The sequence below is a fragment of the Mesoplodon mirus genome, assembly GCF_964341445.2.
Source record: "Mesoplodon mirus genome assembly, chromosome: 18".
Lineage (NCBI taxonomy): Eukaryota > Metazoa > Chordata > Mammalia > Artiodactyla > Ziphiidae > Mesoplodon > Mesoplodon mirus.
The window spans coordinates 180,006-195,899 of NC_138994.1; the positions used below are offsets into that span (position 1 = coordinate 180,006).

Here is a 15,894-nt window from a genome sequence, read left to right on the forward strand (position 1 = left end):
GCCCTGGTTTGTATTTTTGATTGCAACCCATTTGATACCTTGACCAAGTGTATTTGGTTATCCAACTAACTTTTTGGAAAAATTCATAATACAAAAAGAAAATCATCTTTCTGTAAATGTACGTCAGTGCCTACAAAATGACTGGAGATTTGACCATTTGACTAAGTTATTACTATTGTAGCATATAAACAACTTTTTAAAGGCATCACATAACTGATTTTTGTAATATATTTTATTTGAATGATCACATTTTTCATATTCTTCTTTACCTTATTGTGATCATTACATAGCACTGAAAGGATTATTTAAATTCCCCAGATTAAGGAAATACATCACTTAGATGTATTTCTATATTTCAGATAGACAGTACTTAAAGATCCTGAGCAATGGTCTGTACCCAAATGGATGGCAGTTTGTCACACTGAATTTGGCCCATGATCATTTTGTCATTGATCTTTTGCGTTAGCGCTAAAGGTATAAACCTCAGTCACTTGCTCTTTAAAACATTAAATTATCTTTTCTTATATGAATAGCAATGCTTGGCAACCTGCATGAGTGAATAACCACTGGTTTTATCTAGTACAAGAAGGAATGAATTATCCACCACAGCCTATATTTTAACATCTTATGGGATATAATTTTTTATTAACATATTAATTTGCATATTGCTATTTTAGTCTGTGCCAGCTCTGCTACCCATATTACGTATCTACATTGTAGCAGAACTCCAGAAAACATTTCTCATGTTAAAATTCCTTGTATGTTTCCTCTGCTTTAATAATTTTCTAAACCCTCGATGTTTACTTAAGCAGAATGAGTAGTATGCAATCAAGTTAGTTTTCAGATTTGGGGGTGGGGGGATGAGAAAGAATCCTATTTACTTAACTCTTCTTGTTTTAGGGTAAGCCTCCAACAAAGAAAGCAAAAGTTCTTCAGAAACAACCTTTAGTTGCTAAACTAGCTGCATATGCTCAGTATCAAGCTACCTTGCAAAATCAAGCAAAGACTAAATCAGGTAATATGGGTGAATGTAGTGGAGGTGAAATATTTGGTACTGATTCATCAAGTTTTAATTAATAACATTTGAATTTTGGATTCTGTTAACTAAGCTATTTGTATACTGTATTGGCACATTATGGCACTGGGCTTCCTAGTAGTGGTTTTGGTTTCAGTAAATTATTCTAGAATAGAATAGTGTTCACAAGTTATGGTGCTATTAGGTGATGGATACCGGGTAGAAACCTCATTGAAGTGCACGGTAACAGCTGCGTGGGAATAAAACACAAGAGCAATCAGAACAGCATTTGTTATCCTGAAGGTATCTGCTCTCCGCTGTTCTTTGTTTCTTATAACTGGAGAGCTCTTGCCTCACTTCCCAAGGAGCATATGTTGTGTAGAGAAGAGTTAAACTGCTATTTGTTTGCAAATATGATATATGCTAAAGTTCATGTTTATTTAGAGAAGTTCTGTCTTTACCGAAGAAACTTTCTTTAGAGGTGATAAATTAAATTTGCGTCATTTCACATTTTAAAATAATAGCCTTCTTACAAATTTGAGAACTGTAATATATCTAAATTTATTTTATTTCAGTAGCAGTCTCCATGGAAGGTTTCAGCTGGGGTAACTACATCAATAGCAATAGCTTTATAGCAGCTCCAGTTACCTGCTTTAAACATGTGAGTATGGAATTTCTCAGTTTATGTTGAAATGCTTAGTCATTGTTTAAATCTGAAGGCACAATAGCATTTAAGCATCTTATCCTTAGAAGGTCTTTATTTTATGTTGTAATGGAAATGTTTCTTTTTTTATTAATTATTGTACTATGAATAGTTACATAACTTCTCTAAGTTTTATAAGTAAAAGGTTCCTATAAAGACATTGCAAGTTGAAATTGTTTCAAACGGGGAAAGGCACTAGTCTCATCCAATTTTCGTATTAAGTTGAACCATATAAAATTGCTGGTTTTGTGTATCAAAAATTGTTGTATATTGGCAAAGTCATATGGTTCAACCTCATAGAAACCATGCATTGTATATGTTACCTAAATTTTTGTGATTTGACCTAATAATTGAGAAAAGGAAAGATCTTCTAGTTTTGTTTTGCCTCAAATGTAAAATCACAAAAACAAAGAAGGAACTATTAGTAATACAGTATCATGGGCTGAAATGATCTGTTGGGAGATGTTCTTTTTAACAAATAGTGTCACAGAACATCTGAAGTAATTGAGAGTTAGGTTTAAAATGTATCTAATGATGAATTCTTTCCTTTTGATTTCATTCCCTTTGATTCCGTTATCTGATTAGTTCTCTTCAATACTTTTTTTAACCTTACTGTAAGCTTAATTTTATATTTAAAGGTTCTGTCTGCTACTGACCATGTATAAGAAGGAAAGAGAATTTAGAAAGTTAATGAAATTTTGTGTACACTTAACATATTGTTAACTTAGGGCTTTACTGTTAAATAATAGCATGTGAACAAAACTGAGCTTGAGTTCTTGCTGTGGAAATCCAAATGAATTTTAATTCATTCGTGTCCAATAAAGGATGTTGATCAAAGCCCAGCATATTAATTCAGTGGTAGAAATATGGATTAAAGCCAACTTCATTCATTTGCTAAGTTTTCTTTCTTACAAGTGCAGGTGTTAAGCCCTTAGTCGGTGGCGTGCTGACCATCTGAATCAGCCTTCGTGGAATCTCCGATGCTCTCCCTTAGTGTACAGTAGCTGACGCATTTTACTGTAGTGTTGACAGTACTGCCACATCTGTGAGATACATTACATACGTGGCGGCAGCAGCTTTCATGAGAATTACAAAGCAAGTCTTTAACCCTCCTCTCTTGAGGTAGTTCTTTTTGGTACTAAGAAGATAAGAATTAGATCAAGTTCTCAGTTATAATAAGTCTTTCATCCCTGTTGTCTCCTTCTGAGTATCCTTTGTCTCTTTTCCTATCTTTTTTTTTTTTTTTTTTCCTCCGGTACGCGGGCCTCTCACTGCCGTGGCCTCTCCTGTTGCGGAGCACAGGCTCCGGACGCGCAGGCTCAGCGGCCATGGCTCACGGGCCCAGTCGCTCCACGGCACGTGGGATCTTCCCGGACCGGGGCACGTACCCGTGTCCCCTGCATCGGCAGGCGGACTCTCAACCACTGCGCCACCAGGGAAGCCCCTCTTTTCCTATCTTTATTTTAATATTTTGTTTCTTTAGGTTTTAATATCATAAGCCATGTTCAGCTATTTTATATAAGTAGTCAGGATATTTTTTAAAATAGCGTTTCAAAGTCCCAAAAGTATAATATTTTATTTCATGTCCGTATCTTTGAATAGTAATACTATGTTAAAGTTCTTTGCAAGAAAGTCTCTATTATAATGAAACTGATTTTTTTCGACTTGGCTTTTTTAAGATTAAAGTGTTCTATCATATAGAATAGAGCAGCTAGCCTTAGCTGTATGATTAATAATGATACTGTGGGACCTCCTGTTTCTCGTTCAGAAGCAAGGTATCTGTCACCCAGTGCCTTCCTGCTCCACTCATCTTCCTTTACTGCCTTCTCCTTACCAAATAGGAAACATTTTATACTGGTAATGTCTTAGTATATTTTAGTACAAAATGAGTTTGCTTTGTTGCCTTAACCAGCATTTTTATTTGAAGTCATTTGGTTTAGGAGGTCAGACTTTGTGCTGTACTTGATTTTTGTCCTTTAGAGTTGACTCTTCATGGTTCTCCCCCTTAGATAGTTTTTGGGGTCTCCAAGGAGAATAACTGACTTTAGCTTTAGAAAACCTATTGCCAGGAGCAGCTGCAAGCACAAGGTCCTGCCTTGAATCATCGGTCTTCTAATCTTCTAACACTTGATTTCTGCTCTAACACTGGTTCATCTGTGGGGCCTCTTCCTCCACACTCTATACCTGCATTGTGTCCAACTTGAGCACAGGTTGGGAGCCTTTCCCTGCTCCTAGGGGATTCTTTTTTTTTTTTTTTTCGGTATGCGGGCCTCTCACTGTTGTGGCCTCTCCCGTTGCGGAGCACAGGCTCCGGACGTGCAGACACAGCGGCCATGGCTCACAGGCCTAGCTGCTCCGCGGCATGTGGGATCTTCCCGGACCGGGGCACAAACCCGTGTCCCCTGCATCGGCAGGCGGACTCTCAACCACTGCGCCACCAGGGAAGCCTAGGGGATTCCTTTTTCAAGCATAATTTTTTAACACATTCAATCTGTGGGAATTCCCTAGCAGTCCAGTGGTTAGCACTCGGCGCTTTCACTGCTGGGACCCAGCTTCCATCCCTGGTTGGGGAACTTAGATCACGCAGCTTGCAAGGCACTGGCACCGCCAAAAGAAAAAAAAAAAAATCAGTGTGTACATGGAAACAGCTGTTCTGGTTGAACCAGGATTTGGGGGTGGGGGTGGTGTCACAGCTTCGACTTCTTGCTTCTTTAAGGTAACTCAACCTCTTCTGCAGTAGGGACCCCAGGTAAAATATATTTTCCAGCACTTAAAAATGATAGTGATTAGTTCTTAAACCATAGAATTTCAGTAGAATTCCTCTTTTCCATGGTCTGTCTTTAAATTTCTGGGAAGTTTCTGCAAAGTATATCATAGGACAATATTCTCTTTGGCTATTGCTGTAATTGTGTATAATGGTTTATACTTAATCACTCCATTAAAACAGTGTTTGACATTTTTTATAATTATCGGTGTAAATGGAGCCCAGTTGTCATTAAATATATCTACTTAGAAACCTGTATATTATGATTGCTATATATCTGATGCAACTTTCATTTCATCTAGGTGGTAGTTTTCAGACTTTTTTTTTTAAAGCATTACGATTCCCCCTTTCCCTAATAAACATAGCTAGCATAAGGGGAAGTTATACTGATTGGTCTGGCAAGAGTAGGGTGGTATGGCTAGAGCCTTGGCCCCTGACCCTTGGCTTTCCCTTCTTTGGCAGTCTCTGAGGTCGGAAACCACTGAATTAGGTTAATACCATTTAAAAAAAATTTTTATTGGCGTATAGTGTATTTACAGTCTTGTGTTGGTTTCAGGTGTTGGGTCATATCATTGTAAGTTAATCCTGGATTATATGGTCACAAAGCTGTAAGTTACCTTAAAAGTCATCTAGCCCACCTACTCCATCTCATTATAAATGAAGAAACTCTTGCTGCATTTTTCAGTAACTGGATTGAAATTTTCAACTTTGGGCTTTAACCTGCTTTTTCTCACGCAGTTTTTCTTATTTGTTCGGGTTTTAACCTAGTTTTGAATGAAGCCCCTATAGGAAAACTCTCCTGTGCTCCCCCTTTACTTACACAACTCGACCACACAGTGCTGCTGATACCAGATGTGTGGGTTTCTGCATATCAAGCATTTCTCTGACACCAGCTTGGGTGCCCTACAGTTTAGTTCAATTCTGACACTGTCTGTCTGGAGTTAGCATCAGATCCCACACTTACGGACTCAGTTCCACAAGACTGCCCCTACTTCAGACACCAGTTGCAAATCCCACATTGTCACCTCTACTTCTGACAGATAGCTGTAAATCAGAGTTCCCATGCTCCTTCCTTGGGTTTGATAATTTGCTAGAATGGCTCACAGAATTCAGGGAAACACTTAGGTTTACTGTTTCATTATTAAGGATATAATAAAAGAGATGAACAGTCAGATGAAGAGATGTGTAGGGCAAGGTATATGAGAAGGGGCATAGAGTTTCCATACCCTCCGAGGTGCACCACTCTCCTAGCACCTTTACTTATCCACCAACCCAGAAGCGCTCCAAATCCTGTGTATTGGGATTTTTATGGAGGCTTCATCACATAGGCATAATGGGTCATTAACTCAGTCTCTAACCCCTCTCCCTTTCCTGGAGGATGGGTGATGGGGCTGAAAGTTCCAAGCTTCTAATCATAGTTTGATCTGTGTGGTGACCAGCTACCATCCTGAAGCTATCTAGGGGCCCACAAAGAGTTGCCTCATTAGAACAAAAGACACTCTTATCACCCGAGAAATTCCAAAGGATTTAGGAGGTCTGTGTCTTGGAATTAGGGTCAGAGATCAAATATTAAAACAAAAGATACCTCTAGTACTCTTATCACTTAGATAATTACGAAGGCTGTTAAGACCTCTGTGCCAGGAGCAGGGCCAGAGACTAATACATAACATTTTTTTATTTCACAGCTTCTAAAAGCAGCTTTTAGCCTTATCTTTACTAACTGTGGAATAGTCTCCAAAATACTACTGCAGTATCACATGCCAGTTAGGTACTCTACGTTAATGAAATTCACAGACTATTTTCTCCTATTGACAACTTATGTTTGAACCCAAGAGAGTTGTTCTGTGTATGCAGAACATTTAGCTTTAAAGCATTCTTAATTTTTTTAATATTATAGTCTTTTAAATAGAAGCACTCCTGTTCCCCATTATTTGCCTTATAAAATCAAGTACAGAGAGTTGCATGGTGGCCTACTGATTAGAATTCCGGGCTTTCACTGCCTTGGCCCGGGTTCAATCCCTGGTCAGAGGACTGAGATCCCACAAGCCACATGGCGTGGCCAAAAAAAAAAAAACAAGTAGAATATGTCTTTCCTAAGCATTACAGCACAGGCCAAAATGTGCTAGTATCAAATGTACGTGAATCATAAAAAGCTAAAATCATACTCCTTTAGTTACGTATTTACAGACTTCAGATTTCTTTTGTTTGGTACCTGGACTATATACTCTGGTGTCTTGTTGATACTGTCATTGCCAAAACCAGAAATGTAGTCATCCTATTTTCTTCTCCCTTGAAAATAGCTGTAGTTAGATATTTTTTAAAAAGGTCCTTTGCACACGTGCGTGCCATAACTTCAAAGCTGAGTTTACTATACTATTTCATCCTTCCTCCACAGATATCACCTTGTATTGCTTACATGATGTTTTTTTTGTTTGTTTTTTTTTGTGGTACGCGGGCCTCTCACTGCCGTGGCCTCTCCCGTTGCGGAGCACAGGCTCCGGACGCGCAGGCTCAGCGGCCATGGCTCACAGGCCCAGCCGCTCCACGGCATGTGGGATCCTCCTGGATCGGGGCATGAACCCGTGTCCCCTGTATCGGCAGGTGGACTCTCAACCACTGCGCCACCAGGGAAGCCCTACATGATGTTTTCTAATTCTCTCTTTGGTACCAGACCTGTATGCCAGCTACTTGGAAGGGGATAAGGTTATCCATATTTCTTTGCAACACATATTACAAGTATATTTTTGGATTTTAAGGACAAAAACAAAAGCCTTGTTTGTGTATGTGTGGTAACAGTAGCTTATAGTAAAACTCATGATTTATTTCTCAGGTCTGTATTTATTACTAAAATAATCTCTTTCAAATAAAATTATTCTTTGTTTTTTTCCCTAGCCTTAACCATGCATACGTAACTCCATTGAAAATTGAAAATAAATGTGATTTCACATCCATTTTAACTAAAGTTAGAATCTTCAGTATGTCATCCTAGATTGCAAAACTTCTTTCTAATGGAAATGAAACTTAAATTAGTTTCTGGTACTTGTTAGTACTCCATCCAGTTGAGCTATTACGAGTGTTGCCACAAAATAGATTCTCTGCAGGAAAGCAGTGGACTCTGATATAATAAAAATCACCTGTTTTAAGGAAGACCTAAATAATCTAGATTATTTTCATTTGATATATTTTTTTAAAATTATGAGCTGTTTTATGCCTTTCAAATTAGTAACCACTGCTTCCTGTCTCTTTTTACATACACTAGCATTCCCTCATTCTTGATCTTACTTTCACCCCAAACATCCCATTTTACTTTTGAACTTTCCTTGTACTCCCTATCCCCCTGCTACCACCACCCCAAAAAGTATTGGGATGGCCAAAAAGTTCCTTCAGTTTTTAAGTAAAAATAAGAATGCACATTTTTCATTTTCACCAAGAACTTTATTGAACAACGTATTCACTCTTTTGTTGCCACTACCTTCTGCCATTTTTTCAGGCAGCTTCATAATTCCATCTTCCCAAAGCTTTATCTTTTTGAGCAAAGAACTGTTCCAGGTACCTTTTAGTCTTCCAGGGAATTGAAATTTTTTCCATTAAGAGAATTTTGTAAAGACCGAAGTAAGTAGAAGTCCAGAGGTGCAGTGTCTGGTGAATGCGGCGGATGAATCAGAACTTCCCAGCCAAGCTCTAACAGTTTTTGCCTGGTCATCAAAGAAACACGTGGTGTTGTATTATCCTGATGGAAGATTATGCATTTTCTGTTGACTAATTCCGGACGCTTTGCCGATGAAAAGTGCTGCTTCCAGTTGGTCTAATTGGGAGCAGTCCTTATTGGAATTAATCTTTTGGCTTTCCGTAAGGAGCTCATAATAGAGGACTCCCTTCCATTCCCACCATGTTGAAGACCGGCCTTTGGTGTGGTTGGTGGTGGTTCATTTCGCTTGCCCCATGATCTCTTCCATTCCACATTATTGTACAGTATCCACTTTTCATCACCCATCACAATTTGTTCTAAAAATGGAACGTTTTCATTACATTTCAGTAGAGAATCCCATGCGGAAATACAGTTAAGAAGGTTCTTTTCACTTAACTTACGTGGAACCCAAACACCAAAGCGATTAACATAACCAAGCTGGTGCAAATGATTTTCAGTGCTTGATTTGGATATTTTGAGTATGTTGGCTATCTCCCACGTGGTATAGCGTTGATTGTTCTCAATTAATGTCTCAGTTTGATTGCTGTCAACTTCAACTGGTCTGCCTGACCGTGGAGCATCATCCAGCAAGAAATCCCCAGCACAAAACTTCGCAAACCACTGACACATTCCATCAGTCACAGCACCTTCTCCATACACTGCACAAATCTTTTTTTGCATTTTAGTTGCTTTTTTACCTTTCTTGAAATAATAAAGCATGATAGCGCTGAAAATTTTGCTTTTTTTCTTCCATCTTCAATATTAAAATGGCTACACAAAAATTCACCAGTTTTGATAAGTTTTTTTTTTAAGTGCACACTGATACGACAGCTGTCACAATGCAGTCTCCCAAAATTGTTTCAAATGAAGTTAAAGACAACTAAGGGCTACTAGAGCCATCTTACGGAAAAACTGAACGAACTTTTTGGCCAACCCAGTAGATTGTGTTATCAAATCAAAAGGTGAGTGGACTTTCTGGGGAAAGGGGGAACAATTATTTTTTCTGTTTCTACTTCCTATCAATTCTAGCAAATAATACTTAGGAGTTCTAATTTCTTTCTAGTTAATTTCCTATAAGGTTTTCTCCCCTTTTTGGCCAAATAATAGTCTATCTTTCTCTACTAGGTTCATTTTGGTCATCATAATGCCTATTAGTCAAAGTATTTTAATGGTGGCTTTTTGTATATTTGCCATATCATTATTAGGATCAATAAGAGTTACCTATGTGCAACTTGAAGGCTAACTTCTGCCCACTTAAATTCTGTGTCACTGCTGAAGATTGTGATTATCAAAAGTTGTAGGTTGTCAGCTCTATGGAGGGAAATCTGTATTTCTCCCATAAAGCATCACATGTACAGTGTGTCAGCCCTCCGAGAGTCTAAATACTGGCCATCTGAGCTGTTGGACTATCTGGGAATATTCTTAAAGCACAGAAAAGTAAGAATCCCACCCAATTACTTTCTTACAGATAGACAGTCAGGTGGAGGTTATCATACATTTGTGTTGGGGAGCCCTCAACATTTGGATTTGGCCATGTCCTGCAGGACCTGATGACAGCGTACCTTGCAGGGAAGGAGAGTCGCTCCCAGATAGCCCTCACGAGTGGCCCTGGAGCAGGAAGTGGTGAAGCAGATCTTCCTGGTTTGGGAGGAACCTGAGGTGGACCTCTCGTCCTGAGTCTGGAAGGTAAATTTGTTGTTACCTGTAAATTATGGTTCTGCTAGTTCATGCTATGCCAATCCAGACTTTCAGAGGTATCCCTCCTGCCAGCAAGAGAAGACAGATGACTTGGATGAAGATGGCTCTCAAGCCCTGGGTCATTTAGTCTTCCACACTTAAGAATATTCATTTTAAATAAAAGGGCAGATATATCTATGAAATGATTTTATTATTTCAACACATTGAGCACATACTATGCAATGACTATGGTGCTCGTTTTTGTTTTTGTTTCTTCATTTTTTTTCTTAGAGTGAACCATATGGATTGGTTTAAGAGGGCCTAGCAGAACCACAACCTTACAGGCAAGAACAAATGTCACTTTCTGCTACTTTCTCCTATACCAATCCAGACTGTAGGGAGCAAAACATAACATCCCCCACTAAAGTGAGCATTAACTTTATTTTCTAAGTGAGCATATTGACACATTCTCTTTAGTAAAATGTGACCAGAAGTTATTTTCTCCAAACAGTTGTTAAGACTTAAAAAAAAAAAGTCAGTATGGCATTGTCACATCTAGCTCAAAAGGGAGTCAGTCCTATATGCCAAATTCATTTAGCAGTGTGCCCACCTAACACACAACTTGTCAGCATAACCATGCTTCTTCCTTCTCAGTGAAAAATAAAGCCCATTCCACAAGATTTGGCAGCCAAACAAAGAGGAATGGATACCCTACCTTAATTTAATGCATACATTTCACTGCATCTGTCTGCTCTAATTGGTTCATCCTCACAGAAATTAACACATGGTCTTTGTGTTAATATATGGTAGCTTAATCTGTTACCTATCTTCTTTCCAGCCTCTCCTTTTCTAATCATATCTGCTGGCAATAGGGATGGCCCTACAGTCTAGAATGATATAGGGGGAGATAGCAGAACCTGAAGAGTCCATTCTTTCAATTTAAAAAAAGCAGAAAGAGGTAGTCATAATGGATGTATTATTTTTTTGCACAGCTCAGGAAGATAGTTATGTGTATCCTTCCAGAATTACAAATAGTTGAGATAGGCCACTGTCTCCAAATGATTGAAGTATATTCATTGCTTGCTACTTTAAAAAATAGCCATAAGTTGATTCTGTGTTTGGTTTCGAGACTTATCCTCGTTCAGTGTTGTTTGACATTTTCTTCCTCTCCTTCAGAAATTCCTTAAACTATTGAGAGCATAAGGGTTGAGTACTGTTTTAAGCTAATCCTCTTGGGTTAGCATCCACCCAAGTATGAGCTGCCTTGCATAGAAGACATTTGCCCAGTGTTCAGATGGACTAGTTTGTGTGACTCTTGGATATCTTTGTTTAGTCATCTTTTAGCTTTGAAGCTATTTTGTCTTTTCCTGATTTGTTCGTATTATCAGGTCTTTTATAACCTTACCTAATCCTTTTTTCTGTGATCAAGGTTCTAAATTGTATTTAACGAGGAGCTGATTATCAAGGACCGCAGAAACTGTTTGGTATTATCAGCATTTAAATTCCTATATTCATTTATTTGGTTTAGTTAACCATTGCTAAGTTCCAAATAATTGTAAACTGCCTCAAATTTAAGGATTAAAATATAATGGAAATTGTAATTTGAAAACATTAAATTTTGGAAAATCCCTTTATGGTATTCATTTAATAGGTTTTCTGTGTCCCCATCTTAACCATTTGTGTGGAGGCTATTTATTACCAGATCTAACACTGGAAGTTTTCTCTTTGTTTATGTTAATTCCTGTGTGAGAAATTTTGAAATAATAAATTATTTAACAATTTACCATGGTACGATTCTCCAAAAACTCTTCAACTCCACCTTTCTAATAACTTTATCTGGTGCTTTTGCCACAGGTCAGTTGTAACAGACTATATTTCTATTCTATGAATTTAACTGAAGTTGAAAATATAGATAACTAAGTTTCATTTCTCTGTGTTTCTGAAACCACATTGCTGATTGGAATTATCTTTCTTTCTGCTCTTTGACCAGATCTTTTAAAATTAGAGGTTAAGGTAAAGTACATTCATTCAGTTCATATTAAAAATAATGAATTTCTTAAATCAGCTTTTTCTTTTGAAACCTATCAAGTTTGTAATTTGGATTTTACAAAAATTGCTGCTCAAGTCTTGTTTTAGGGCAGTATTGAATTTTGAACTCGACTTGGATCTATTCTAATGTATGTGAATTCTCTTCATCTTGAGCTTGTCCCTGACATCGGCTTTTTCCAAATAGAATTCTGTGACACAGGGAATAACAATTATATTTTTAGAGAAAAATGAATGAATTAAATGGTATTTTTAGTTTAATGTTCCCATGATTGATAGTAGTGCTTAATTTTGAATGTGTTTTAGGCTTTATTTAATAAGATGATAATTTAATAATTTTTATATGACAGGCACCTATGGGGACCTGCTGGGGTGATATCTCAGAAAATGTGAGAGTAGAAGTTCCCAATACAGACTGCAGCCTACCTACCAAAGTCTTCTGGATTGCTGGGATTGTAAAATTAGCAGGTGAAAAGCATGTGTAATAATTTACTTTAAAAATGTCAATTATATTTGTAACTTATAAGAAAGCATATTTGTAAATTTTCAAGTATTGCCAAATAAGTATGATGTAGGGCAGAGGTTAGCAAATTTTTTTCTGTAAAAGACCAAACAGTAAATATTTTCAGCTTTGTGAGCAATGCAGTCTCTGTCATAACCCTTTAACTCTACCATCATAGCATAGAGGCGGCCGAAGCAGTACATAAATGAATAGGCATGATGGTGTTCCAGTAAAACTTTATTTATTGTGATGTGTCATAAAATATTATTTTACCTCTGATTTTTTTTTCAGCTATTTAAAAATGTAAAAACCATTCTTAGATGGCAAACTAAAAAACATCAGGCAGTAGGCCAGATCTGTGGGCCATATATAGTTTACCAACCCCTGATAGAGGGAGATGCTTTGGAAAGTAACAGAAAAGTCGAAGTACTAAAAAAAAGTGATATGGTCCATAATATGAGAAGTAAACTAGTGATGAAAATTTCATCTGTTTTGGGTACTACCTTTTTCTTCATTCCCACCTCTTCCAAGTACCCCAGCCCTTATTACGTTGTTGCTCATGAAGTAAACGCATTAGGTGTCTGCTGTGTTAGACACCGTGGGCAGGTGACATGCGGACGTACAAGATTTGTTTTTTTCAGCAAGCCCACATCTGCTAAATATTGAATACATTTTAACACAAGGTGCTTAGTGAGTGGTGCAGGAGGACACTGTAGTGCTTCAGAGGGAGAGCAGCCGCTGAGATGATAAAAGTTGTCCTGAGATTACTGGAAGAGGTATCTTACTCCTCCTACTCTTTCTAGGCTTATCTCCAGCCATTCTCCCCCAGACGCCCTGCGTGTTGCTCCCTGTGTACTGCTGATAGACTTAATTTACCTAAAAATGATCTCAATTCCATTTTTCTGTCTTTAGTGGCTTCTTTGTCCTTAAAGGATCAGGATGGTCAGCATTTACAGCTATTGATGAGTTTCACCATACACCACTGACCAGATTTTTTATTGTTCCCCAACATAAATGATCTGTTCTTGTGAGATTAGTTTTCCTCCTCTCTCATACAGCATGTTCTCTGTCACCTCCATGCCTTTACTCACTCTCGCTCTCTCACTTAACCGTATTTAACCCAGTTCAGTTCCCACCTTTTCCTCGAAACATTTCCCCAGCTATATAAGCATTCTGTAAATGCTTGTATTATTCTCTACACCTTAATTGAAAACAGCGGTATATATATATTTTTTGCTTGATGTTTAAATCAGTTGCATTTAAATGGCTCTAAAGATCAGTGTATTTAATATCCAAGAATTATTTCTATCTTCCACCTGGTTTTACATTTCTGTTTTATCTAATTGCAATTTATATCTTATTTTAAGCTCCTTTAATGACATTTTAGAAGTGAGCCTGATATTGATGGTGAACCCAGAATCAGCAACAGTTAGCAAAGTCATGAGTTGTTCTGTGAATTATTGAATTTTAAAACTAAAAGTTTAATGCTATAAATTTTCATCATAAATATTAACACATGAAAATGCTGACTGAACTTAGCTCCCAGCCTGAAATACAAGTTTATTGGGCCTTTTTTATTCCACTAAAGGCCTTAAATTAAACCTTAATCTATTATCAATACAAGGTTTATTAAATTATAAACAATATATATCATATACTATTTGTTCTTTTCAGGGAATAATTCTTCCGATTTGTTTAGTACATATAGATTTTAAGTGATTTCACATACTTTTATTTGTGTTTATTGAACTTCTTTACCTCGCATTTTCAAATCTTATTTCCAAATAAACAAGACAGAAAAGTTTAGGCTCTTAAGGGAGCCACATCCAAATTATCCAAAAATAATTTGGTCACCTGATCACTTGGATAAAGCAGTTTCTTTGAAATGTACTTTAACTGGATTTCTGTGACTAAACAAGGTTATACTAACTTACCACAGTCTTCTTTATTTCCAAAACTACACATTCTAATAGAACTCTCCCACCCCTCTTTTCACTGAGAATTTCTTTGCTAGAATTTAAGAAACTATGGGTCAAGTTGAAATATATTCAGAGGGGTAAGCCATGCTCTGAAGACAGTTGAACTAATTACATTGTTCAGATAGTCCTCGAAGTTTCACCTGTGCCATTAGTGGCAGCAGGCTCTGGGAACTTGTTACAAATGCAGATTCTCAGGCTCACCCAAGATCTACTAAATCTGGAGCTCGGGGGTGTGAGGCCCAGCTATCTGTCTGTTCACAAGCCCTGCACATGAATCTGTTTCAGGTGCTCACTGACATTTGACAACCACTACCAGCAGCTGTATCCTGTTTTATTTCATTTGGTTTTCTTATTATGCGGCAATTGCTTTGTTGGTTTCAGGCTACAATGCCCTTTTAAGATATGAAGGATTTGAAAATGACTCTGGTCTGGACTTCTGGTGCAATATATGTGGTTCTGACATCCATCCAGTTGGTTGGTGTGCAGCCAGTGGAAAACCTCTTGTCCCTCCTAGAAGTGAGTAGCTTCTTTACCCTTACTGTAGAGTAAGTATTTGCACTTTAATGCAGTTTTACACTTAGTAACATTAAAGTGACATAGAAATTAAAATAATATTTTTTGGTTTCAAGTAACTTATTTGCTAGCAAGACATGCTTATTTTCCCTATTTTTGTTACTCTTCTTGAGAACTTTAATTGCAGGGAAATGTGTTATTTTTTTTTTTAACAGCTTATGAAGCAATTCTATTCTTTGCTAAAGTGTAACTGGTTATTTCTTTTGTTTTAGCTATTCAGCATAAGTATACAAACTGGAAAGCTTTTCTAGTGAAACGACTTACTGGTGCCAAAACACTTCCTCCAGATTTCTCACAAAAGGTAAAGACAGGATCTTAGAAATGACTGAAGTGGCAAATGAGAACTCTAAAAAATGGAGTAACTTCGAAGTTTTTTAAGGAATTGTTTCAATTAGTGAGTCAGATGACCTATGTTAACTATCAAGTGCGCTCGGTATTTTTATAGTACAATACTAAAATTATTTGTAGACCTTTGTCATGAATTCCCAACAGTTTTGCTTTTGCTTCAAGGTTTCAGAGAGCATGCAGTATCCTTTCAAACCTTGCATGAGAGTAGAAGTGGTTGACAAGAGGCATTTGTGTCGAACACGAGTGGCAGTGGTGGAAAGTGTAATTGGAGGAAGATTAAGACTAGTGTATGAAGAGAGTGAAGATAGAACAGATGACTTCTGGTGCCATATGCACAGCCCATTAATCCATCATATCGGTTGGTCTCGAAGCATAGGCCATCGATTCAAAAGATCTGGTAAGCACCTGTCACGAGAACTCCTGTTGAAAACATCACTGAGGCTAAATTGTACTACTTGGTTATTTTTCTCTGCAGAATAGCATAGATCAGAACTAGTTGCCAGGGCTGCTTATTCTACCTTAAATAGGAAAGTTTCACACCAGGGTATTAATGTCCTAACAATTCTTTTATATTCCTTCCACTTGTGCTCAAGTAAAAA

At 37.5% G+C, this 15,894-nt stretch overlaps 1 protein-coding gene across 11 annotated transcripts in view; it reads left to right on the forward strand.

The window, feature by feature from the left end:
- The window catches only part of MBTD1 (mbt domain containing 1), a 64,309-nt gene that overhangs the window by 29,898 nt on the left and 18,517 nt on the right, over positions 1 to 15,894 (forward strand). For 8 of the 11 annotated variants that reach the window (XM_082604446.1, XM_082604445.1, XM_082604447.1 and 5 more), the window contains 6 exons: positions 901 to 1,015; positions 1,591 to 1,676; positions 12,244 to 12,361; positions 14,756 to 14,890; positions 15,160 to 15,248; positions 15,458 to 15,692. In XM_082604446.1, coding sequence (XP_082460572.1) covers positions 901 to 1,015; positions 1,591 to 1,676; positions 12,244 to 12,361; positions 14,756 to 14,890; positions 15,160 to 15,248; positions 15,458 to 15,692 — 778 coding nt within the window. The remainder of the gene's footprint in view (positions 1 to 900; positions 1,016 to 1,590; positions 1,677 to 12,243; positions 12,362 to 14,755; positions 14,891 to 15,159; positions 15,249 to 15,457; positions 15,693 to 15,894) is intronic. The other 3 variants (XM_082604440.1, XM_082604442.1, XM_082604439.1) reach the window with 1 other exon arrangement.